This window comes from Branchiostoma lanceolatum, chromosome 5 (assembly GCF_035083965.1).
Source record: "Branchiostoma lanceolatum isolate klBraLanc5 chromosome 5, klBraLanc5.hap2, whole genome shotgun sequence".
NCBI lineage: Eukaryota > Metazoa > Chordata > Leptocardii > Amphioxiformes > Branchiostomatidae > Branchiostoma > Branchiostoma lanceolatum.
In genome coordinates, this window is record NC_089726.1 from 14,552,000 (window position 1) to 14,579,741 (window position 27,742).

General features: G+C 40.1%; 2 protein-coding genes across 2 annotated transcripts; one reads left to right on the top strand and one right to left on the bottom strand.

Annotated features, from left to right (window-relative positions):
• Positions 1–231: 231 nt before the first annotated feature.
• LOC136435352 (protein phosphatase 1H-like) lies at positions 232–22,848 on the top strand. The gene is made up of 11 exons (XM_066428784.1): positions 232–624; positions 4,659–4,836; positions 12,471–12,571; positions 13,181–13,349; positions 14,018–14,130; positions 14,307–14,391; positions 16,558–16,676; positions 17,341–17,404; positions 19,067–19,174; positions 19,717–19,868; positions 20,299–22,848. Exons 1-11 carry the CDS (start codon positions 392–394, stop codon positions 20,552–20,554), a joined length of 1,578 nt encoding a protein of 525 aa, XP_066284881.1. The 5' UTR covers positions 232–391; the 3' UTR covers positions 20,555–22,848.
• Positions 22,774–27,309, bottom strand: LOC136435350 (glycerate kinase-like). The gene is made up of 4 exons (XM_066428783.1): positions 26,912–27,309; positions 25,901–26,052; positions 25,338–25,513; positions 22,774–24,876 (listed from the first exon to the last, which is right to left on the bottom strand). The coding sequence occupies exons 1-4, from the start codon at positions 27,307–27,309 to the stop codon at positions 23,980–23,982; spliced, it is 1,623 nt and encodes a 540-aa protein (XP_066284880.1). The 3' UTR covers positions 22,774–23,979.
• Between the last annotated feature and the right edge of the window lie 433 nt (positions 27,310–27,742).

The following is a 27,742-nucleotide window of genomic DNA, read 5'->3' on the forward strand; positions in this document are numbered from 1 at the left end:
CTACATTTCGATGATAACAAATTATACGCCGGTTTATTTGTGCATGTTGCTGTGGTGTGGGTAGGAAATTATGGTCACGTGCTTTTGTATTTACTTCTTGTTCCCAGAACATTTAAGTACGCGTACTTAATATAGGCATTGTGCCCAATATAATTATAAATTTCACAAAATTAGATCACTTGGACATATTCCAGTGGTAAATGTTGATGTCAAAATGACATGGAGTCCAAGTGTCTACAAGAGGTAAGGATGGGTACGAGTGCAGGTCAAACCAGGTCAAACAGAAGAGCAAATATGGCGGCTTCCGGGTAATGGAATTTCTCTCTGCTTTTTTTGCTCTGCTCATTCCCGTTAATTGTCTGCATTTCTCATCGTACCGAACAGAGTCAAAATGATCAGCCGCGTGCGTAATGTCGTGAACTCGGTGATGGGCGGCCTGGCAGCGCTGCCTCAGCCTCCGGAGCGACCACAGCCCGACGATCTCGAGCTGAAGTATCCGTACTGCCGGCCCGAGTTCTTACAGCTCTCGCAAGACGAAATCCAAGTGTCGGCAGACCATGTTTCCCGTCCGATCATGGTTCCCAGAGAACCCAACAGACTCCCGTGGAGTGCGGGATATGCAGAGTAAGTTTGATAAATTACTTAGTCGTGTTGTCAACACATCTGATAGACGAGAATTGATTTTTAGATCTCAGTGCTGATTAATTAATTCTGGCCAGTCGATTACAGTAACAGGAGAGGTTTGTCGTACGTCTATGACAGTGAGCAGCAAAGAGAATTTAAGGGACCTTTATGTTTGTCATACCGACAGGCAACTGCCAGCTCGTTTAGCCCGAAAGTACCCCCGACAGCCTAGGATTAAGCATATATCGATCCGTCTCCCATGTTTTGCAGGTGTCCCACTAACCATGAAAAAGGGTTTGCAATGGCCTTCATTGTACAGAAGGAAACAATTGACTGACATCTTTAGTTTTTGTGATATTGTGACTGTTCAAATGCAGCTGATCATACTTGATATCAATGCAGGATTACAGAACAGCATCTTGTATAACAAAGAACACAAGTGCCTAAGGATCTCATGACTGTTGTGATTGATGTGATTGATTTTGGGTGATTGCTAGCATACAACGTAAAATTCAATCTTGTTAAAAAGTTCTAATCGACAGGAATCACATGGATAGGTTTGAATCTGTAAACATTCAGTCAAAGAATTGCCTTCAGCCTTCTTCAATAGCTCTCTGTTCTCCTGGCTGCGCTGCACTCTATTCACTATTTGTTGACCCACAAGTATTTTCGTTTCTGTTTTCTGTCATCCGTTTATCACTGTCTCCTTCCGTATCATCTTTGTTTGATGAAGTTAAAAACATGTACAAATGTATATAGCTATTCAATAGTACATGTAGTTGATTTTCAAGTATAAATAGATGTATGCTCTACAGTCTAGCGACCAGGGTTTTTTTCTTTATGGGTACACCTTATTTTGTCCTTATAATTGTTGCTCTCTTGGGACATAATTGTTTTGAATGATTGATGACTATGCTACCTGTAAAGAAGTCCTGCAACTATCCTCTGCCCACTAATATGGCTAAATGTATAGATAATTGTCAGGTGTTCCTTCCCAAACCAGCTGTTAAGGGTGCTATATGAAATAATCTGTACAACGTTGGAAAATTCCATGGCTTTCTTGTCTATTGGTGAAACACTGGAGTGATATTAGGTAAAAGACTTGAGTGTGTGATTTCTTAATCGAATGCTTCTATGGATGTTTGGTCTTAAGCAATGCTAATATGGCATTTTTTTTCAGCTGTTTGTGTCAAATATCTTATCTAAACTGACTTGCAGATAGAATTATGCCTTTTTTTCTTGTCTCCCAGTGGTGGAAATACATGTGTTCCTTCCTTGGGTCAACTAAAATGCTATCTTGTAAGATTACAACCAGTTACATTTTGCAACAGTCTGGTTAATGTTACAAAGTATAGATATGTACAATAATTAGATGATAAAGATCTATGTCACCTTCTCATAGGAAGTAATGGACCGTGAATGCCTGCAGGACATCTAACTGTATAAATACTAGTCCCATTTATCATCTTGCTGCATTATATAAGTCAGTGAAACTCGTTGTGCAAAGATCAGCAGTCTCTGTGCTATGAATAATTTCTAGTCACCGTTCTATTACATTTAATGTGTAGAAGCCATGACAAACCATTGATATATGTAGAAAAAATTACTAGTATGTGCTTGACAAGTGGTTTACACACCATAGCTTATGAGGACTCTTAGACTATTATCATGAAAATTAAGAGGGAGCAGTTTTTCAACCAGCATGAATTTTGCTGTGCTTGATTTTAGTGAGGACTTTAGAAGATTAGTAAGCCTAATGATTAATGCTCCATTACATCGTTGACCCACTTCTTGTCAGGTGCCCTTTCAGGCTTTAATTCAGCCACTGAAGAATTTCAATCTACGCCATTCTTAGATTGTTACCTTTATGTGTCCTGACACTTCAAAACATTTTCCAAATGTACATGATTTCATACTCGATTAATCCCCAGTTCCATCCAGAAGGATTTCACTAAGTAGCACTTTCATGTAGAGTATCCTGGTAAATATGGTCACAAGTCATTTAGACATGATGGAACCATTCATCATTTGGTCATAAACCAGGGTTGTCTCGTACCCAGCTCGAGATTTTTTTCTGTTAAAGAGCACATTTTTTTAAAGTCAAATCTGCCATTTTAAGGTTTCTAAATACATTTTCAGGAAATTTTGTCCTTCCCAACAAGCGGAAGGACAGGTTCTGGAGACAGCCTTGTCGTAAATAATAATGGGTCAGCGAGGAAAGGAAAAGTACATAATTGCAGGTCAGGCTACTGGCTTGTCCTCGTCCTTTCTCTATGAAATAAGCTGTCCTAGGATGCTGAGAAAGCGACTTTATTGAAGTCATATATTTTCATTGTATCACCCCCATGTATGATATGTCACCTTGTTAAGGTATGCACCGGATGCCTCCCAAATCATGTTAACCAGAGCTGTTTCTTTGGCCATATTGTAAGTCAGGTGTAACTGTGATATATACGCTGTAGAAGAGTTCAGAAATTCATATCTACATGTATGTGCATTGCTAAAAATGATAAATAATTTTTTGTCTGTAACTGTAAGTACATATATTTAGTTTATTCAAGCTCAGGTAGCCATAATCTATTTCATTATAGCCACATTGGCAAGTACGATGAAGAAAATTGAGTATTATAACATTGAAATATAATTTTCTTGTGACAAAAGTAGCTAGGAGTAGCATATCGGGTTGTTACAACAGTGACATATCATGTGACGAGCCAATTTGTATGGTGAAATACCCTCCACACAAAGAATGTACAAATCATGTTGCTTTATAATTACAGAAGCAGACCACCATTTCATGCATCAGTGGTCTGCTTTTGCACGGAATCAGCTGAAAGCTACCATATATTCTAGTTCAGCAGTAGAAAAGCACTTGCATGTTTGCATATATTAGTTTTCATACCAGCTCTTGTTATAGATTTTATTGAAGACAGGCACACCAACAACTGTAGGCCTTGAAAGAATGTGTAGCCCTCAAGCATAACAATTAAGAACTGATTATGCCTCACATTTTCCAGAGCAGTGAACAATTATATAGGTGCCTTGGGAAACTGTGTGGCTATGAATATTACCCTGTTTCTTAGAAGATGGAGGACACATTGCCAGATCATGCACGATTTACATTAAAGACAAATTACATGTACTATAGTATAGACTTACGTTACCAACTGGTCAATTCTTGATTCCAGTTCAGCAAAGACCAAGGAACAGGAATGATTCAAATTTGTTACAGCATGTGTTATTTGCCCTCAATTAAGGTGTTTGAAGATTTGTTCTTCCCCTTATAGAGTAGAAGTTATTCTCATACAGTGCAGTAGGACCTTTTAATTAGACAGTGTTAGACAATACTTTGTGTTAGATATGGGATCTTAGATAAGGTGGGTTCCTTGATGCTGCCTACAAAAGCGGCAAATAGCATTTATCCCAGTTGACTGATATTGACACAGATGCATGATTTTTCCTTCATTATCTTTAGAAGTAATGACTAAAAAAGGCTTTGGCAGTAAACCATATCTTTATGATTAGTCTGATTAGAAGGGTTTGTGTATTCTAGCGTTGCAACTACATGAAGAGACGTTGCCTAAAGCCATCTTCCAGGCATTATTGGATTCCCTTTCATAACAAAAAGTTCTACTGAATATTTGTTTGCTTAATTCTTCACACAATATGCTGGTAAACCCAAGTAATTCACCACTATTATGTTAATGCATGTAAGCACTGTGTTGATTATGCTGTGGCCAATACAGATACATTGTAAGAATCCTTTCATGTATTGTCCCAAAGGCATAAATCCCAATCTATAAAGTGTGCTAAGGCCCAACGTTTCGAAGATCATTAAGAGGACTAGATTTCCCTTTATGTATATTCAAGACTCTGTAAAAGTTTAACAGTTGCATTCTATTGCTAATTTTTAACATGTAAATATATCAGTGTGATCAATGTGTATAAGAGTCCAATAACAAATAGATTTCAAGATCAGCAGTTGTTTATTTCATTGAAACCTGTTGACTGTTTTTTGTGTATGAATATTTCAGGGTGATCAATGCAGGAAAGAGTCCCAGAAACGAGGACCAGGCAGCCACAACACAGCTGTCCATCAGCCGGCCGGCCAGGACTCCCAACAGGAACACCAACAAGGCCAACAACAAGGGCAACAATGGGAACTCTGGGGAGGACAACCTGCAGCAGGAGGCCATGGCTGAGGAGACTGAGGTCAGCACTAATGATCATTATTCTGTAATATAGGCTATGCTACCTTCCACACTCTTCAGAGATTATCCAAACTTTCAATCCAGAACAGAAGAAATCTCTGAGGAAAACATTTTGAACAACCTTCCTTGACAGCAAACACCAAACATGTCTTTTTCAAAGATGATGTTATTTTGATGTCTTAAAATGTGCTTTAGGTGTTAGATGTTGATGGCAAGGTGCAGCAGTTTTGATTAAAGATATGTAGGTTTGTAAGTATCTATGGAACCTCGATAAGAGGGCATCTTTATGATGTGTTGTAGCTACATGTACTAGAAGTCTATGGTCTCAGGAAGAGGGAGATTTGTTTTCTAAGAAATAATCATTTATGTTACACCAGGGATAGGGGACATGAATGAACAGGAGCAAAAGTCAATCTGACACCAGAGATCAGGTGTAGTGGCAAAGTTAGTGAATGTAGAAACTTCAGCACCAAGGACAGGGATTGAAATTCAGCACCAGGGACAGTGGTAGAATACTGATGGGGATAAGTCTCCCATAACCGATTGGGATAGATTCACGAATAGATATTGAAAGGAATGAAGAAAGCAGCCACAGGGACATCAGCCAATTGATGGGTAGATACAGGTTGAGTTCCTGTGATTATATCTTGATAATGAAGTTGAGGACTTAGCCTGTACTCTTCCTGCCAAAATGGCATCATTTCTAAACACAGGAAACTAGTTAGTGTTCTAACTTGTGTTATGAATATGCATTCTTCTAATTGGTATCTGATAAAAGAGTTGAAAGACCTTCATGGTACATTTATGGATAGGTAGGATATACAGTCATTATAAACATGAATGAGAACAAATAGAAATGAATGTTCATGTCATAGCATTTATCACTATCAGGGACAAACCTGAAAGAATTCTTGGCAAGCATGTGGTTCTTTTAATGCACATTATGAGACTATATGAATCGACAGGGCTTTCTGCTTATCTTAAGTGCATATCTAAGTGCCAGGTCTGCCAGCCATAACTGCCTCCTCATTGCCATTAAAGTTGATGGTGGGAACCAGGGCTCTTGATGTGTGTTCCACCAAGCTATATATAACATGCGGAGACATAAAGAGAGCACAGAGCTACCGCTAAGAGCTTAGATGGAGTGTTATGCCAGTGAGATGCCACTTTATTATGAGGCTTACCAGCTATAGTGGGACTTTTGAAATGTACTAACTGTAATTCATTTTCTTGACATCAATCCTAAGGGTTGTGTGGAGTGAAGCTCAATGACCATTTTGCTGCTGAGTATTTTCAATTCAGTAAGCTGTTTGAGACATGAGTTTCTTATGGTTGACAATTTCCTGGTTCAGTGATAATGAAGAGTTTGGTTAGACTGGAACTGAGATAGAAGATTATATGAATGATAATGGAAATCTGGAAGGGTGATTTGTGTTTTTTTATAGTATTTATAGAGATAATACTCATAGTCATGGATGATTGTACAAAACCTACATGTAGCCTATTTACTCCTGTTTCTGTGCTGTTGCTAGAAATATGCTTTCCCGGTAAATTTACAAACACTTAATAGCCATGCTACAATTTGGCAATGTCTTAGAAGGATGGAATATAGAATAGAAGGTGCTTCTTCTACTCTGCCCTACTGAAAGTTTTGGTTTGATTAATACAGCCCTTTGGCATTTTGATCAATTTGTTGGCAGGAAATGGAAATGGAATTGAAAATTGTTAGATGGTATTCATGGATCATGGCTTCATTCCAGTTACAGATACATGTCTGATGCAGGCCAGGCAATTGGGTTAGGGAGGATTGGGAAGGGGGCGTATGGCTGATGAAATCTTAAAGATAAGATTCAGGGTGGTATACCTAATAAGTAATACTGCAGTTAAGGTATCGTATGGCTGACTAGACTGTATAAATGAATTATAAATGAAGTCAGATACTAGTATGAGTTACTTATACATTTTGTACTAGTATGTGACTTGGTCACACATGGTTCAATGTTCCTGGATTAGCATGAAACTAGCTGTTGAAGGAAAATTTCTTTTCCTACTAAATGTGAACAAGGAGGTTAAAGTCCTTGATGTGAATGACTTGAATGAGATTTTTTGAGTGAGTGGGACAGAAAAAAAATAAAGCTGGAGACAGCCATGGACCCAACAATAACACATGAGAAAGTTAAGATTGTTGCCTCTGGGAAAGGGACAATATTGGGTGTCTATGTAATTCCAACAGAAGGCCATGCCATAATTGTTGTTCCAGAAACCCACCACAGATCAATGATATGCAAATAAATTCCTCAAGGCAAAATCAGATCGCAAATCAGATCGCAAGCATTTGTTAGCCAAGAATATGGAAAATCGAGGATATCATACCTAAACATACAATATATATAATATTTCTTGGCTAGTGGCAGCCTGGCTTGGTTACTTTGAGTGTATAGAATCATGGAATGTGCATCTTTTTGTTTCGTTCTTTAAGAACTGAGCAGTGAAATTGGTATGGGTTCAAGGTATTTCTTAGTCCCAAAGGCCACATAGCATACCAACATCGCTGAGTTAATTCATTATTCATGTGAAAAGCTTCCCCATGAGATTACCCTTTAAGGTTGGAGGGAATAATCTATTTATGATCACTGATGGGTTTTGTCCAGCAAAGATAAGGCTAGGTTACTCTGTTCATCAGACTTGTTTTTGGAATGTAGGTTACAAGGAACATGGCATCAGATAAATGCACTTATTTGCATATTCTCTGGTTGTAACATTCATGCAAGTTAGCTGCCATCACAACAAGCAACTGCAGGTGTATTAATTTTTTTTTCAAAATATATGTAAACTGTCAGAGCAAGGAGGTTAAAAATTACTTAACCTCCTTGGTCATAGCCCATTGTATCATCTATTCTGCTCATCTGAAGTCAGTATTAAATCCCTGAATTCTGACTTAAGAAGGTTAGTAGTAGGGAACTACTCATATAACAGGTAAGCTGATAAAAAATGCATCCAAAATCATCTGTTTTGCTTCAACAGTGTTATAAACATAGCACTAAGGAATGTGCCGCACATCCTAAAAGGACAGGTAATCAATTTACTGTCCTCCAGTCCTCTAGCTGTACAGGTAGATACATTAGGTTTGTCCTATGAATGGCATGTTCTTTGTACATCTTGTCATTTCTGTTTACATAGGATGTTATTGTTGGCATCTATCTGCATTGCATAATACTTAGTATACAAATGTGTCCCTCTTAACGATCTGTATCAGTTTAGATGCACTTTTCTAGCGAAGTTTACATCTTCACATTTTGTGTGAAATGGACCCAAAGCTACACTTTATTGCAATGAATACCTTCCTCTTGCCCTGGAAGCTGCAAGTATGTACATGATTATCCACAGGTGTCATAACATATCCAGATGCGTGGTCATAAGTACAGCTGCAATGCTTTGATATGTACCGCAGGGATGAGGATGACAGATCATCCTGGGTCAAAGGTGTTAATGGCTCCCAGGTGAAAAAACCTCTGTACAAATCCTTCATAGTCTTACCCATGAAAATCAATTCTACTGAAGAAAGAATGATGGTGTTTTGCTGGATTTTGATATGGATTGATTTTCTGGCTGAAAACAAGATTTTGAAGTAAGCTTCTTATTTGGTATAAATCTTTTACCTCTGTTGTAGCCAGGGGTACCTCACAGGTGTTTCATGACCTTTGCCCTCCATAACACTCATGCTGACCTGTCCTTGAATAGATGCAGCCATAGCTTTTAGTCTTTAATTCAGTCAACCTGGAAATCTTAGAGCTTCATTGGACCTTGTGTCAGCGGAGATAGAAGCAATTTCTGTGCACCAGAATGTATTGATGATAGCAAGTCTAAGGTTTTGATAAGCTTCAGGTAAAAGCACCCCCCTCAGGGTTGATCGATAATGGATTATTCCAGGCCAGATCAGTTCCCCTGTGCCTCAAAGTGGAGAAGCCTGACTGGCTTTGATACAGATAAATGATTCATGGAGAAAGATGGGATTTGGTGCAAAGTCCTTGATGAGAGCATTTTGTAGCATTCGCATGTCCAACACAGTATGTCGGCATACAGATTGCACAGGTGTTCTATGACCTTTGGTTATTCTGGTAGCTAGGTGCCGAGCTTTCCAAGAAGTACATGTAGTCCATCCATCATGGAGCATCTAGAAGAACTATGACTATTATGGTCTGTACTACACGTATTCATGTTATTATGGCACTTCTAGATGTCTCCGGCTTTGTCAAGGCATCAAATTATGTGCTTTTAACAGACTCTGGGCCAAACCTGCAAAACTAGATTCATATTTGATATAATTAGAAGATGTGTTTATTATTTTATATTCTCCACTAACTCATCCATCCTCCTCCTGTCAGTCACCTGACTTCACCCCTCCAGGTATCAGAATACTGGCCCAGTTTTACAATGGGGTGACCAGGTCAACTGGCCTGCCAGCTTAATGAAACTAATTAGAACCATCCATCAAGAGTTCGAATACAGCCCGTATTCCGAAAATCAAGATTCTTTGCCTTCAGCTTGCATTGTCAATATTTTCAAAAACAATTACAATGCTGAGTGGAATGACCTATGGACTTATTTCCATTCCGTTATCCATGGTTTTTCTAGGAATAATTGCAAGGGGAAGCATTGCGAGGGAGCAAAGCGAGCAAATGGGGAATGATGTAAAAGGTGTGGAGTTTTAAAGAATTTCAATAAAATGGTTTCCTGAGGGGCAAAATTACTGTCAGAGGGGTCACAGAGGAAGACTGGCTACATCATAACATGTAGCCTAATAACATCCCTGGTCAAGAATTTTATTCTTGTTAGAGGATCTGCTCCCCAGGGTAAGGGGGCGCATGGTCAGGGCATGGGGGCACAGCGCCCTTGTTCCCCACTTTAGAAAAACCTATGGTCATCTGTCTTACTTATAGCATTATGTCTTATACAGTGAGACATTCATCATGTGCTTAATTTATTGCATCTATCCTAGGAAATTGTGAGAATCGGATATCAGCTTCCAGACTAGCACATGATAGGGTTACCGATGGAGGGGGGGCACAGGTTCAATGGGTGGTCCCAGCTGTTCGAATGATAAGTCAATCTGATATTGGCAGGTAGATACAGCTTTTCCATCAGTAATTCATGGCACAGCCTGCATACTAATCACCGTTTGTGGGCATTGTAGTGTTTATCCGATAAGCACAAATCTCTTTTTTGGGGCATGTCATGCCAGTATGAAGAATGCTTTATTTCCATCCTGAAGACAGCCACAATTTGGAAATAATGATAGCTTTGTTGTCTGGCTTTGACTTCAATTGCTTTGTCTGCCTTTCTGTCTGTCTTTGAGCCAAGAAGAACAGAAATGGTCCTTGATATTGGCAATTTGTATTCACCTCCGTGTAGAATCTTACATATACTGATAGTGGGCAGCAGGAGGGAGATACCTTTAGAAATGGCCATGAATGTATCACCAGGGAGAGGGGACATCAATAAACAAGGACAAAAGTGAATTTAACACCAGGGAATTAGTGGCTAGGTCAGCTGATGTACTAGTATATACTTCAGCACCAAGGACAAGAATATAAATCCAGCACCCGGTAGAATAAAACACCACTGATGGGGATACAAGTCTACCACAACAAACTGTGGCAGAGTTAGTACTTAAGAAATGGATACATGGTTTCTTCTCAGTATCTGAATGGTTAACTTTTTGTGTGCTGACTTCATCTATGATCAGCTATTCCCTGCCAATAACATCATAGGTAGCAGTGAAATGGGTAACTTCAACCTTCAATAGTCCCAAACTCAATAACCCTACATCATAGGAAGTTGAAACTGAGTTACAGCATAGCCAAGAATTCTCTCTTTTTCATCAGACATATATGTTTGAATAGCCAGGCTTATTTGTCCTGTTAACAATGGAGACAACCCTGGCTATACAGATTCTTATCTTCTGCATTGGAAATTGCCATTAAATGTGTTGTTAGTTGCTGCCTCAGCAAAGTGGAAAACCAGCATTTGCTCAAATTGGGACATGCAATGTTGTCCTATTTCATTCTGATCTGTCATCAAATATCCCTCAAGAAAATTGAATATGAAGTTTGGTTATCCTAATCATCTTGAGGCAGCCCATCATCTATTTCCTCAGCCTGTAGGGAGTGTGCACGAAGTAGATATACTCGGTAAGTATGGCTGCAAGGCTATTAAAGATGTTCCGAGTAGATAGGAAAATCCATTATACTTATCGTTGGCTCCCAAATGCCGATCTTCAAACCTTTATCAGTTCCTCTTCCCAAGGTGACGCTTTTCTTCATCCCTTCTTAAGCCCATAGATACCATCTGTGCCTTCTGGGCAGACTGCCATGGTGTTTTTGTGGCCATTTGTGGTTATTGTTGAGCTTTTAGCTCCAGCGGAAATTGGTACATGGCATGACAGTACAAGTAATAATATTCTAAAGTTAGCCATAGACATTTTGTCTGTTTTGTTAGGTTTCATTTCCTCAGAGGATAGCTCCTACTAATTGAATTGTTGCACCAAACGGTAGAGCTAAAAGTACCTAATAGTAGCTTGATAGAAATAGAATGTTACTGTACTGTACCACTTTTCTTGAGTAGTTGATAACTGCTTGTTGCCCTTTACATCCACTTGACAGCAAGTGGGGAATGATGTAAAAGGTGTGGAGTTTTAAAGAATTTCAATAAGATGGTTTCCTGAGGGGCAAAATTACTGTCAGAGGGGTCACAGAGGAAGACTGTGGCTCTTAACATGTAGCCTAATAACATCCCTGGTCAATCAGAATTTTATTCTTGTTAGAGGATCTGCTCCCCAGGGTAAGGGGGTACATGGTCAGGGCATGGGGGCACAGCGCCCTTGTTCCCCACTTTAGAAAAACCTATGGTCATCTGTCTTACTTATAGCATTATGTCTTATACAGTGAGACATTCATCATGTGCTTAATTTATTGCATCTATCCTAGGAAATTGTGAGAATCGGATATCAGCTTCCAGACTAGCACATGATAGGGTTACCGATGGAGGGGGGGGCACAGGTTCAATGGGTGGTCCCAGCTGTTGGAATGATAAGTCAATCTGGTATTGGCAGGTAGATACAGCTTTTCCATCAGTAATTCATGGCACAGCCTGCATACTAATCACCGTTTGTGGGCATTGTAGTGTTTATCCAATAAGCACAAATCTCTTTTTTGGGGCAATAGAATGTTACTGTACTGTACCACTTTTCTTGAGTAGTTGATAACTGCTTGTTGCCCTTTACATACACTTGACAGTTTATGCTAAAGTACCTGTACATATTGAGTCACTAGTATGTGTGAGCAGATGATTTTTGACAGCTGAATGTTTTATGATCTTGAGTTGATTTGAAATGGCACTTGATATCATAAAAATTCTACGTCTACCTGACTTAAAATGAAAATCAAAGGCCATAAATCACTGATTTTAAGTTTACCAAGTACCTTTCTAACTTGACTTGAAATAATGATGGTAACTTTCACAAGGAGGGAATCAGTGCGGTCCGACTGGTCTATTGTCCTTTTGTTCTGTTGCCTCCTGGAAAATGACATGTTTTGAATATGAATTGTTTTGATTATGAAAGTTGTTGTATTCTAGGAGATGGACGAGCTGCATTTTACCTACTTCGGAGTGTTTGACGGACATGCAGGGACTGGAGCAGCCATCATGGCATCACGCACACTTCATTACCATATTAGGTGGGTGACCTTTGCTCACACTTAGCTAAAGTTATCTATGAATTGTACTACTGTATTTATGACTGTATGATACCACTTTTGACATTAAGTGTATGTTAATACCTTAATACATAAAGTGTGCGTGTCACACGATGATTCATAGATATTTAAACAATATTGTATAATATTTGTAGCAAGGAAAATGAACTATATACAGATGCCTTATAATCAGAACAGATGTTAGCTGTTTGAGTGAATATTAGACTAAGTTTGCAGCATTAGACAAGATGTCACTGCTGGTGGTACTGAACATTTTGTCGTAATGTCTTGATCAAATTGTCACTTAATCTTGTCACACCCATATTTAGCTACCCCATTGGGCTGCTACTTGTGTGTGTAATGGGCTTTTGATGAATGCTGATGTACTTGTGATGCTACAAGATTCATGTAATGGGCTACAAATAATCCAACCACTATATCACTGACTGAACATTTGAAATATCTCATATGTTCAATTACATTTCATCTATAGTATACTCTACTGAAATTTTTATTAGAACTGGTTTATTGCATAAAATATGTTTGGTATGGTCTACTGTGCGATGTTTTAACTGTGGTATGTTTCTCCAGAGACAAGATGGCAGAAGTGAGTGAACTTCTCCTGCCTGTCACATATGAAGACCAGAACCATCCAGGAACAGGCTCCAACCATGGGTCTGGCTCTGGCAAACCTTCCAGCAAAGTCATCACTAAAGAACATCTCATCATAGGGGCTCTGGAGAGATCCTTCTGTGAAATGGTAGAGGAGGGACTCCCTTTTTTTCTATACTCATGTGTCACAAACATTGCTAAACAATCCCTTTTTTTCACAATACAAAGTTACTCAAGCAACTGGATGGATTTTGTAAACAGTCAGAATTTTCAGATAGCATCAACCATCTTTGGTGAAATTGTATAGAATGTCCCACACATTGCTAAACAATCACTTTTCAGACACAGATAAATCAATCTGATTAACTAACCATATGCATGCATGAGGTGGCAATTTATAGGACTGACTTTTTTCTTCAGTTTCAGTAACCATATATACATCGCCAGTATCATGTGGGTATTGGAAAATTGTGAAAAATGAGGTTCCATTTTCCCCAAAAGTAAGACAGATTGGATGCCATCCTTCCAGATCAATAGTGAAAAACTCCTATCCTGCATAGAAGTAGACAGCTTCTAAATGTAGAAGACTTTTTGTTGGAAATATAATTTGGGGGCTTTGTTAAGATAATTTCTATAGAAATTACAGTTGTTAAGAGGGTAGATGTCAATGTCAATTTTACCAAGATGGCTAAATAACTAACTGAAAGAAATGGGTTGCTTTGACTATCTTAGCTCCTGTAAAGAAACAGATCAACAATATTTTTGTTGCATGTTTATTTCATAATCTTATGATTGTCCCATTCCTCATGTCTCCAGGACAGCCAGATAGAAAGAGAAAGACTGACGTTCAGAATAACAGGCGGGTGCACGGCCCTGGTGGCTGTGTTTGTACTGGGGAAACTCTTCTTAGTCAACGCTGGAGACTCAAGGTGAGACGGATCACAATGTTCACTAGAGCTAGTCAAAGGATCAATCTTGGTAAATTGAAATAAAATTTCATCAAAGCCCAGAAAGTCCCCATTTGTCTCATATATACACTTGTTAGTCCTTATGTTTTGTTGTATATCTAGTACTAACATTTGTCATCATGTTTTGTGTGCTTCAGAGCAGTTCTATGTAGAAATGGGGAGGCCATCCCAATGTCCAGAGACTTTACTCCTGAATCAGAGAGGCAAAGGCTACAGTACTTGGTAAGTGTAGAAAGGTAGTCCTGTTTTAAAAGGTGTTGCAACAAATCAGTTGAAGAAATAGGTTTACTTTTCACTTGTGTCCAACATACACACACATAGCAAACCTACTTCAATATGTTAAAATACCCCTCTCACATACAGTAAACTTACTCAGGGCATGTCCATAAAGTATTTTGGTATTGAAAAGCAAAACCTGTTGTAAGCCTTGTGACCCAGCATCTTAGACCTGATGTATCAGCCTTACATAAGGTAGTCAGGAACTAGTTCTGTCCCAGGAGACGTGTAATGGCACTTCAGCTAGATGATATGCAGGCGCTGATAAAAGGCTAAGAGTACTAAAAGTTGTGGCCAATTATCAGCTGAAGTATTTGCCTCCCTTATCATTTTTGACAGCTGCAGAAGCTGTAGATATTTGCTCTGCCCTTGCCAGGATTGTTCATAAGTACATTTTGGTGGAGCCTCTTTTTAGATTTAACTCAGTTACACCATAAATTTTGCTATTGATTTCCTATACAAAATAATTTTTACTGCCCTAAATTGGTGTTTCTTTGGAACAATAAAAGAGCTATGGGACCCTAAATTGTTCTCCACATAAAATTTTATGCGAATGGCGACAAGATATTTCATTGGTAATACATGTAGCTCACATCAGATACATGTAGCTACGGATCAATGATGTGTTGTTGAAGGGGGCAATTAATCAGGAAAGGAGTCAGAAAACACTGTCTGGACAGTTGGACTGATCAGGCTGTCATCCAGTATCACCATGGAGCTTATTAGGCCATTCCACCTTCGTCTGTTTTTTGTCAAAATGGTGCTTCTGTTCATACAATCAGATGCAATAAAAAAAATGCCATCTGACCAAAGTCTTCTGGATGTGCATCTTCAATTTCAGGAGTGTTTCCAAAAATATGGAGCATATCAATTTATTTCTTCAAACAACATACCTTAGAAGGAAGCTTAACTTAGCTGTCTGACATGTGTTTACAAATTGTTGAATCTTTAGGTGTAGGAGTGAATTATCCAGTAAGTGTTCTGTGACCCACTTTCCCCTGACAAACCACATATGTCTTGTTATCAGCTGCTACGATGTACCACTCAATCACTTTCACAACATTAGGCTGATCACTGCACAGACAACGAAGAAACTCGTTTGAATCTGTCTGGCATTACAGTTACACCATCGCATGGTATACTGTAAATCTTGAAATGTTAACTTTTGCTGTGGTTTCATTTTCGTGTTATCCTTTCCACTGGGAATTTGTGATACTGCGAAAATGTCTCCCTTGTATGTCTACTGTATTACAGACTTATTTTAACCACAAAGTTAAAACACTGTGAATTCCCTCCTACTGCAAAATGAATTCATGGCAAAAGCAAATAAATTTACAGTATATAACAAATCAATTTTGAGTGATTTCGCATATGTAAAAGCTCCTGTTGGATGGATGTAATCTAGGTATAATGTTAGATAGGCTAGGAATTGAATTAACAAACATTTGGGACTCCAATGTTTATTTTGGAAGGCAGACAACAGATTTTTCCGAGTGAGTTTGCATCACTCCTGGGGTAATAAGGACTAGGTATACCAATTGTAGATTACAGTTGATATAAATCACCAATGCACATTGGGGCAAATTGTCATATCAGCTGAATTTTCAAACAAGCCATACATACATACATATACTTGTCCTGTTCTCGCACATGTCCTTGTCTACCCCCATTTCTACCCTCTGTTTGCACTTGTTACTAACGCGCAGCTGCTAATAATCCGCTGAAAGGCGGGCTCAGCAGTATTGTAGAAGAAGAGTATACTACAATGATATAACAATTCGCCAAATATGCATACATGAGAACAATAGACATCTATCAGACTACACAGTTTTGAACATGTAAAGCGGGGCAGCCAACTTGTGTATGGATACTGTATATAACTTGAAAGGTTAAGGCATTCACCTGACATTTGCCAACTCCTGTATCTTAAAGTGCAATAAATGTCAAGTGCAAGCCCTGCAGAATTGACAGCGATATATTCTATTTTCTCTTTTTTGGCCTAATGCCAGTACACTATGCCTTGAGCAAGAGATTTCAATTAAAACGATTTGTCAATACCTGTGTGCCATAATCTGACCCTCCTCATTAACGATTTTGATTCTCTGCCTGCAGGCACACCTGCACCCCCACCTGTTGTACAACGAGTTCACAGCGCTGGAATTCCCCCGCAGGTTGCACAAGACTGACCTGGGCAAGCAGACGTTGTACAGGGACCACACCATGACTGGCTGGTCAGTTGGCTCGGCTAATGTTTAAAGACAAGTCAACTGGATGTGATATTAAGATTACATCCGGATGTTTCCAGTGACATCCATCACTCTTCTTCTGCATCACCAGAATGAACTGGCAGAGCTAGTCAATACTGAAGAAGAGTGATCGATGTCACTCAAAACCTCTAGAAGTAATCTTAATATCTTATCCAGTTGTAGGAATGACTTGTCTTTACATATTGTTTACCTAGATGTCTAACCTTCATACACATAGTTGGGCAATGGTACAGACAGCTTAACAGGTGGTCTGTAGCATGACATGCATGGATGTGTCTGTGATTGATTCTGTCTGGAAATTATTGAAATTAAGTAGAAAGGTGCATAAGTTACTGTTAGCTTAAAGGCAGGCTTAACTTTAAACTTAAAAGCCTACTTTACCTTTAAGTGGTAATCAACTATGGGAAGAGTGTTAAAGTTGAATTTGTGAGGTGGACTGATCCATCGTAGTTGGTACATGGTGCTCTAATGCATATGAAAGCACGTTCCTATAATCAATTGCTGATGTCACAAACAATCTACATATAACCTGTGCATTAACATGCACCTTTTTTCATGCCTGATGGATTTATTAAGTCTTTCATACAATGCAGGTTCATCACACTATACTATTCTGTTTCCTTTTCAGGGCACCAAAGACTGTTACAGAAGATGACTTAAAATTTCCCTTAATTTTTGGAGAAGGAAAAAGGGTATGTCACTGAGCTTATAGTCATCCTTCCCTATCTTAGAAATTGCATTTCATGACCATGTTAGATCATGGGCGATAGGCCATCGAGTTTTTTGTTGAAATCACTGTTGCTTTGTGCACTCAACACACACTGGGTACTCAGCATACTGAATCAAATAATAAGTGTAAACACGCACTGGGAACTTGGTCCGCTGCGTCGTTCTTGTCAGAGGGAAAGTTTGCGCAAAGGCCGATGGGAGTAGAACAGGTTTCGCAGTTTGCGCGAACGCGTTCGCGAACCCGCTGTTCGAACCGACAAAACCGCCATGGCCCGGGGGCTAATACATCACTAACTTCATAAAAATGACAGGGTAGGAAAAGCTACCCGTGGACAGCGTTACCACTTGATGTGGACAGCACTTTTAGGTGACTTAGAACACAGTTCCACGGCGCTTTTTAGAATTTCTTTAAAAGTGGCTGATATCGACAAGATGCTTAACAAGGATGTCTTACATAGCAGGTAGTTACGTTTTAACTATTACTGAAACGTATAGATAGACCGAATTTTCATTTAAAAAAGGTCCATCCTTGAAGATGTAAGGAACCATTGGGTCTGAAGTTTTTGTTGGGAGTCCTTACTGAATCGTGGTTCCATCTTCGAACGGTGGCGGGTAATCTGGATCAGTACCAGTAATGGTACTGCTGGTAACGCTGTTCCCCGGAAATCGGACTTTACAAAATGCCGCATATCTCCTTCAAAATTAGGTGTTGTATCCTAAGGAATTTTACATGGCTAGTAAGTAACCCCTAGATCATAAGTAATATTAACGTGTTTAATTTCATTGCCGTATTTCGCCGAAAATATGGGCTTTTAAAACGGCATTTCCTACCTATCTATTATTGTTCTTAACACTGATCAAAGCATTCGGCTCTCGGCAATTTTCGGGTGACTTCGGCATCCGTTCGTCTGGTTCTTTAGAATAGACGGCGGATCGGGCGTTGTGGTTGTAACATTCTCGGGAATCTTTCAGTGGACCGAGTACATGTTAGTGTACGATTCTCGGGAATTATTTCAGTGGCCCGAGTACACGTTAGTGTGCGATTCTGGGAAATCTTTCAGTGGACCGAGTACACGTTAGTGTACGATTCTCTCGAATCATTTCAGTGGCCCGAGTAAACGTTAGTGTGCGATTCTGGGGAATCTTTCAGTGGACCGAGTACACGTGAGTGTATGATTCTCGGGAATCATTTCAGTGGCCCGAGTACACGTTAGTGTGCGATTCTGGGGAATCTTTCAGTGGACCGATTCTCAGGAATCATTTCAATGGATCGAGTACACAGTGTGTGTCAGAGTAAGTAATCTTTCAGGAGAAGGCCGAGTACACAGTCAGTGCGTTAGTCTACGATTCACCGAAATCTTTCCGTTCGTTTGTTACTTAGCGGATCAAGTTTGTATATATGGCACGGTAATACCGATTTCAACAAAAACTCGGTGGCCTACCGCCTATGGTTAGATGACATATGTCAATGAATACAATTACTATTCCTAAGGCTAGTTTCTAAAGTGAAAATATCAAAAGTAATGCTCTTTAGTCCTAGTTCCACAAACATTGAAGTATTAAACTTCTGTTCAGGTTTCTTGGTTGATGATTCTTAACCCCCATACAATTTGTCACCCCTCCAGTGCAGAGTCCTTGCCACAATAGGTGTGACTCGAGGATTTGGGGACCATGATCTCAGGGTTTATGATTCTCACTGCCTAATCAAGCCATTCCTCACTGCAGCACCTGAGGTACAGCAAGGTTTCTAGACTCACACTTTCTGTATTCTAATACATAAAAAAATGTGTGCTCAACTTTTTGCATGGGCTGTACTGTGAGAGAAACAAAGTAGTGTAAGGCCTATACCACAGCTTTTATTTTACATCACGAGGTTCAAACAGAGCATATATCCATCAAAATACTGTATGCTTTTTCGCTCTTCAGTTATGTATTTTACCTGACATCACCCATTACTATAAGTTTAAGTCCTTCCTGCACCAGATGGTGCATAGGACGGTGCTCATCCCTGTTTCAGTAGCCCTCGGGCCACACAACTTTATGCAATCACCATAGCAGGGGGCTAGTCCACTGGTAGTGGTGTGTACAACTCTCATACTCTCTCAGTGCTAAGCAGAAAGAGGAGTACTATTTTTAAAGCCTTTGATATGACTCGGCCTGTGATCAAACTTACGACCTACTGAATGTAAAGCAAGCACTCTACCCTCTTGGCCATAGCACCAGTCCACCCATTACTGCAGTGCTTTAAAATGTTACATGTTTACTTCACCTGCAGATCCAGACATATGACATGATGGAGCAGCGGTTTGGTGAGGACGACTTCCTCATCATGGCTTCTGATGGCCTGTGGGACGTGGTGGCCAATCAGGACGCGTGCAATGTGGTGTTAGATGCACTGACACAATTTCACCCTCAGGACCCCAATAGGTAGGGACTGTGGATGTCTGTCATAATGTGTGGATGCTACTACTACTACTACATTTCATCATAAATAATCACTGGTCGGCAAAAGAAGAGTTTAACGATCAGACAGCATTTGGCTTTGTTTTCTTTGTGAAATCTCCATGAATCAACATGCCTTCTTCCAATCCAGGTTGGTATCCTTGGTTAATAAGAAATGAACTTTGTACATTGTCAAATGGAAATGTTTCCATTTTATAATCTTCTGGTACAATTTGATACTTTGTGATAGTATACAGAGGAGGGTACTAGTGCAGCATCTCACTGTTGACTTTTTGTATGTCCAGGATTTTCTGTGCCTTCACCGCAATAGATTATTCCCTAACTTTGCAACACACCATTGTGATTTACTTCTGTAATTTTAGTTTACTTACTAGCTTCTCTCCCACCTCTCCAGATACACCTCCGCAGCCCAGGAGCTGGTGATGCACGCCCGCGGCACGCTGCAGGGGAAGGGATGGCGGCGTCCCGCGGAGGACAAACCTGCCTCGGGAGACGACATCACCGCCTTCATCATCCCGATGTATCACTATGGCAACCAGCACCTGTCCAGCCCTACATTGTTATCTGAGTCCGAGGAGAGTTCCACCAGGGAGATGGAGACAGAGACAGAAGCAGAGGCTGACCCTCGCCCCGACTCATTAGAACCCTGAGGCAGCTATGTAATGTAGCTTCTCCTGGGAAACTCTTAGTCAGCAATAACATGCTTGAGGGAAAGGTTGTTGTCTTAGCATTCATAGGTTTGTGTTCTTAGACTCCTTACCCAGAACAACCTCTGAGAGCTGGCAGGTGTTTTTTCTTACAGACAATCAACTTTCAGATCTGTTATACCTGGACCATTGTTGGGATGGTTCATGCTTGTAGATGCATCTTTCTGAACACTCCTAGATCCTGTACAGTACATGTGATTTACAGAGACATTCAGTCAAACAACTAACAGGGTAGAAATTTCTCATGAAGATCACAATGTTGTCAGAAAAATGAGTCAAATAGTTGCATTCTCACTGGTGTCTATTAGATTGTGCTGAAGTGTTATATAGGAGAATCTTGTATTTACTGATTGGTGTTGTAAATGTCTGTGTGAAAGTGTCTGTGGTGTAATTTTTGTGCTATATCTGCTCGTATTTGTATAGCACAAAAGAAATTTCCAAGCCTGCAAAGGAATATGTATATGTTCTTACAAGAAAGAACTGTATCTATATACATGTATGTAACAAAGACGTTTACAAAGAATCCTGTGCAGAGAAAAGTTAAATCAATGCGTCCGTAAACTTTTGTCTAGAAAACTTTCCTCCTTTTATACTTTTGAATTCTACGCTTTAAGCTCCCTCAACCTTGTGCAAGCACGTCAAACCCCCAGACGATAGGGAACAGAATACCTTAAGCCGGATAGTGAGTGAGTGTGTGACTGAGCTTTCATGGTTGGAAGTCTAAGTGGTTATTATGAAATAGACCTGAAAACATTGCCCCAAGTAGTGTTTGCATTGTTTGAAAATATGAATCAGCTATACCAAAAAAAGTATGCTTTTTTGGTATGATGGCCACACGATCAAAATTTAACGTAATACATGTACGTAACATCAGAACTACGTGTGCAAATGTACTTTGTGGTGGGATGCCTGAATTCGTGGACTATTTCGCATTTACAATTTTTGCACCCTGTTTATTCAAGCTGTTGCCGAAAAAGCAATAGCTAGTTATAGTCATATTGAAAAGGATATAAAATACATTTTCCCACAAGCAGAGGTTTATCTAATTGTTCACTAGATCAAGTTAGTTATATTCAAGGACATATAGCATGCAATATTGTACAGTGTACTTGCCTATGATATATGTGCAATGATTTAGTACCTGGAGTCAGCAAATCTTTTTAAACAGGAGAAACACTTTTTGATGGTTATTGTATATTACATTTTTCAGAATGTATAAGCACATTGTGAGATATCTTCTAATAGACTATGCAACTATTCAGCTGTAATGTCCTTGTCTGTACACTGTATTGTAGGTTGAATAAGTTCATGGAATCAAGGACTGGTGAAAATATATGGTTATAATACTGCTTCCCTACTGCTCTGCAAAGGCATAGGAACTGCATGTGTACAGCGTTGTATTTGTGAATCACACTGAAAAACTTATTGCAACCAAGGAGGTTTTAATCAGTTGACAAAACCTGCTTGATACCAACTAAAGTACCACTTGCAGGGCATCATACCCTTGTGCAGTAAGATACTAAGAAAGCCACTGTAAGGAGTAAGAGGTGTTATTTATTGTTATCTATGCACCAATGAATTAAGCTCTTTTTCTAAGACTTAAGGCATTTATGCATATGTTAGGATGCTGCCTAGGGAGATGTCTAGGACATGACACCCCTAGTATTAGATAGGTAAAAGTGGATATTTGCTTTTAAAAATGTTTCTTTCAACACATGGATGTACAGAGAGGTTGACATGTATTCATGTGTAGTATTAAGGAATTTAATGTTCTGTATTTCCGTTTGAATATTTGATTCATGCTTAGATCATGACCGATCATGGGAACAGTGATTTGTGTCGAATGTACATCTACAGTGTACAAGACATTTGTTGAAGGTTATTCCAAATTTTAATATACTTAATCATTGTTGGCTTGGTTTACTGTGTGTGAATTGACCACAGAAATGTTGATGTTACTAGTTCTAGCTCAGGACTGTAGATATGAAAGGATGTACAGACAATTACATGATAATTATACAAGGGGACAATCAGCTGTTTTTATGTATTGTTGCTTGGGTTTTGGGATGGCTGGAGGCAGTGTTCTGAAATCAAAACCAAATTACATGAAAAATTACAGAAGAAGTATCAATTACTCAGAAGAGACAAAAAGCATGCTGATGTATATGCACAAAGATTTAATCAGTCCCAATTTTGAAAATTTTTAACGGAATAGAATTAAACATGTCTTACATCTATTCAAAGTTGTAGCAGTCAGTCCTTTTGAAGTAGCTCTCAATTGATAATCTTGAATTATCAATGTAACAGTATTCACAACGTTCATTACATGTTAAGGCTCATAAAAGTAGTTACATAAAAGGTATCTGTACGTCATTGGTGGGTCATGGTTGGTTCTAATGGCATTTCTGAGTGGCAAGTGACTAGATTATCCTGAATGTAAATTCTTACTTACGTAGTATTTTGATAATGGAAAATAGATCTCCTATCAGGTACAGAAGCTGTAATGGTGAAAATTAAGTCTTCCATGTAAGAGCCACTTCAAAAAGTTTCCTTTGTAAATATTCACAAATAACTGCAGCAAAAGCATGTACCAGTATTTCACAGGCCATAAAATGAACAATTTTCATAATATATCTTCCCTCAGATTTCCCATGCTTGACTTGACAAAACATTTCATTATCATGACAGACATGGGAATTGGAGAAAAGCAGAACATAATGTAAAAGTTGGTTGCTTTCCTTTTTGATACATGTTTATTAGATGTCAAAGAAATTGAACAGGTCATTTTCAAGGACAGATGTATCAAATCATAGGAAGTCATACTCCTTTTGTCTGTGGTTATATTTCTTCGTATAGTTTCTAAACCAAAAGCACACCAAACAGAAGCAAAGAAAGGGTACTGTATGTTGCAAAAATTTATGAAGATACAAACCTGGTACAAAATGCATCTGCTAGATCCATTTTTGATCACTATTGGAGAACTGTCCATCATCTAGCTAACTTTATTAAAAAGCATACATTTGAGTCGATATTAGAAACATTAGGGTGAGTTTGACAATGTTACAACTGTCCACTATAAGTTAGATACACATCAGAGGTACAAGGCATGGTTAATGTTCTGCAAAAGGGATACAAATGATAGAAAAAAGGCATTGCCAACTACATTTTTCAGCATCCACTCACAAAAATTGGCAGTTCTACAAATGGCACTTAAACTGACAAGGTTTCCTTCAAACTCACTGGTCAATTCCAAACACCTTATTCCCTATGACAAATTTGAGTTATCTGTCCTTTGAAAACATTATCTTAGAAATTCATGATTTATAATTACCATATTTATACTATTGCACTATAGAATCCCCCTTTCATTAAAGATTAGAATCATAGGAGCCACAGACTGTCAGAATCTGTATGTCCATCACATTGGTTCCTGTCAGCCCAGTCGTAACAAGGCCTTGTCCTCCATCAGCACTCTTGTAAAAGTTGTAGGAATCATTATTCTCCAGGAACTCTGTGGCAGCCAATCCCTGTTCATCAGCCCTGGTCACCTGACCAGGATCGGCCAATGCCCCTGCAGCATCCGTCGGCCCATCCTGTCCATCAGTACCTGCACTCATGAACACCACTTGTGCGTGACACTCGTATCTGAGACTGCTGTCCCTGCTCATTGCTACAGCAGTGGCGAGTGCCATCTCCTGGTTTCTACCACCTTTCCCATCCCCCCTCAGGGTTACTGTGGTCTCTCCCGCACTTATGACACACACTGGCTTCTTCTGGCTCTCAGCCTCAACAGCAACTTGTACAACGGACCTCAGGCATGCACCATCCACACCATACTTCTGTAGGAGCGAGTTGAAGAGTGATTTCTCAATTATCCTATCCCTTCCATTAAACACATTCACTAGCAGTGCAGCCATAGTTGCATACATCTCCCCAATGCTGCTGGCCTCCCCCTGTAGACAAGTGGAATGGACCAGAGTCCTGTACCCCAGCTTCTCTGCACACACCTTTGCAGCACTGACTGCAATACCGTTGCTTCCCACTAAAACATTCTGCACGTGTGAAAAGTCCCGGTCTTTACTGCTCTTCCTTTGGTACTGTCTGGTCAGGTAGCTCCAGACGGACAGGGGAATGTCATCCTGGATGTCGTACTTGTGGATGACATTGATGGCGTCCTGTGGTGTGGAGGAGTCTGGGACAGTGGGACCACTGGCAATCAGGTCAAGGTGGTCACCTACTATGTCTGACAGGATCAAACTGATGACCTGCCGACAGAACAGAACAGAACAGATACAAGTCAATGTGATTCCAGTATTCAGAAGCTGTAACAGCATTAACGACCACAAAAAAGGTTATTCTTCATACACAAATACTTTGTAGAAGAACAATTTCATTAATGATACACTCTTTCAGTACCCGACAAACACTAGGTTATTGCTGGAAAGAGTACCAAGTATGGACTATGCTGTTATTATCATATCAACCATCTAACTAGCTGTATTAATTGAAGATGCTAACAACCCTTTCCACCAGAGGAAAGATTTGACAGATCAAAGTTTTAAAGAAAAACAACAATTTTTAAGAACGAATTTAGGTCATACTTAAACCAAATCCAATTCTGGGTGCTGTAAGGTCGCTCAGCAATTGCCGTCTACTGAAAAGGAGGCCTCTCTAACAACACTACCCTGAGTCACGTATTCCTTCAACTTCAAGATCTGTTCTGTACCTGTGCGGGCCTGGCAGCCAGGGCTAGCTTGCCCCCCTTGAGTGTGGACAGGTTCTTCCTGACAGTGTTGAGCTCGTTGATGGTCGCCCCCCTGGCAGCCAGCAGCCTGATCACACTCCGCTTCTCCTGTAGGGTGACTGAGGGGACAGGGGCAGGCAGCAGGGCAGAACCACCACCTGTACACAAACAGCTTATGGTTACATGTGACTGAAATTACAGAAATGGTGTGATGACTTTGAGGTCTTCATGCAAATCTGCATTCAACAAGATGATATTTTCATAAAACTCAGTATTGCATTGCAACATTGTCTGGCCAACATCTTAGCACATCACCATTAATTCATGCTTGCTCCCATTCTAGTACTCTCACCAATGAGAGCATACTAAGCCTGGGAACAATCCTCATTACTTTATGCTCCCTCCTATTCTAGTAATTCTAATATGGGAGGAAGCATAAACCCAAGCCTCCAACCTCCAGCTGTCATATACAATGATCTACCTATTAAAGCTGACCATGTCATACATCATGTCTGTGTGCACTATGTAGTGCCCTGTACCTGTACCTGAGATGAGGACAATAAGAAGATCCCCTGCTGTCAGACTGCTGACGTGGTCAGAGATCCTCTGTGCAGCGGTGTGGGCTGCCTCATCAGGAAGGTTGTCTGCTGCACCCTCCATCAGCACCACCTTACTGTCGGGCAGAGGCAGCAGGTCCCTGACAACAAACAAAAAGAGCTTGCTTCATTTTTGGTGACAGAACACCTTGCAAGTATGGAAAATTTTGTAGGGACAGAAATATTTAGTCTGTATAACGCAAACGCCCGCTGTCCAAGGTTTTTAAGGCTCCTACCCGTGGGGCTGACCGGTTACGCTATAAGCGTGATTAAATCAGGCTAAGAAATATTCTCTTACCGCAATATCGACTTCCAACGACCTTTGACCCATTGCTGATGTCAGATGTGCATAGTCTGGTGTCCATAGCAATTGGGTCAGATAGCTGAAGAAGACTGAGCGATTCAGTCAAAAATTCTGTTGAGTCCAATTTTTTCAGTTGGCAAACACTTTGATTTCTTTATAATGCAAATTATCAACTCAGATGAACTTTCATGCTTGTATTATCTTACCATTGTAGTTGATATTGCAAATATAGCCTGATTGAATCGCTCTTTTGTGGCCCATCCAACATCCAGCACTGTTGGGAGGGGCCATTAAAGCCCCAGACAGCAAAGTTTGTGTTACACAGGCTATTGCTGATGTAACATTTATTATTGATCAACATTGCTGGGCCCAGTTTGTTTGTCATGTGACGACTGCTTTAAACAGTAAGATATGAGAAAAGGGAACTACCTTTGTATCTAAAAATCATGCACAGAATCTTACAGAAGCCTAAAACTCATCAGAACATTTCCCTGATGTTTCTGTTGGGAGGTGTGTCATCATCACAGCAGAATGGTCATAGGTAGTAATGCAATAACAGTTCAATCCTTCCAAATGTTACACATCCGTTACATTTCTAGACAATGTCATTGGCATATACAGAACTATTTATCAGAAAGTTAGCTCTATGAACTCACCCCCTCCCCTTGGTCCGGAGTGATTCCTGGGTTCCTAGCGGCACGCTGGCCACGCCCCCCACGATGTGGTCCCCCACCTCCTCCTCCACAGCACGTATCATCCCTCCCACTGCCTTCCCGAACCCCACCACGTGCACGTTGTGGTTCAGCATGTACGACCTGTCCTCCACATCCAGCACGTTCCCGGACAGCTTGAGGGTGTTGTGAACCATTTGGCGCGGCAAAACCGAGTCCACAGCTGCGTTAAATATTGTCTTCACGTCTGTCTTCATCTGGACGACGACGTTATCAACGGTCCCGCCATGTGCCATCCTTGTCAACTGGTCGCACAGGGTTTTTCGCAAAAGAAATGCAGTCGACCCCTTGGTAAAATATGCAACGAAAGAAGCAGCTCTCATCTGTGTCTGATTATCACTCAGACATATTGTCAAAAGACAAATAGATAACCAAATCGCGATGACCTGCTACAGACCAGATCGTGCTGCACAACAGCATTCTTGCACGACAGTGCAGCGGTTCTTCGATAAAATAAAATTATGTTGCAACGAGACGGCAGTCAGACTAATAGCTATTTAAAGTACCTGGAATGTTCTGCTACAGTACTGCATTGGCACCAGGGTAATTGTGAGATAGATAGTTGATTTCTGGCCAAATAAATGAAATCATGCCGTGCAGCAGCTGTTACCTGTAGCAGACGCCATTTTCTGACCCAGGGTGCATTTCGTGCAGGTATTCCACGCAACGGTGACGTCACCTATCACGTGATCATTAGGCAGCAAGAAATGGAGGATCGGCTCCCAACAAATTTCGTCGTGAAAAATTCTCCACTAA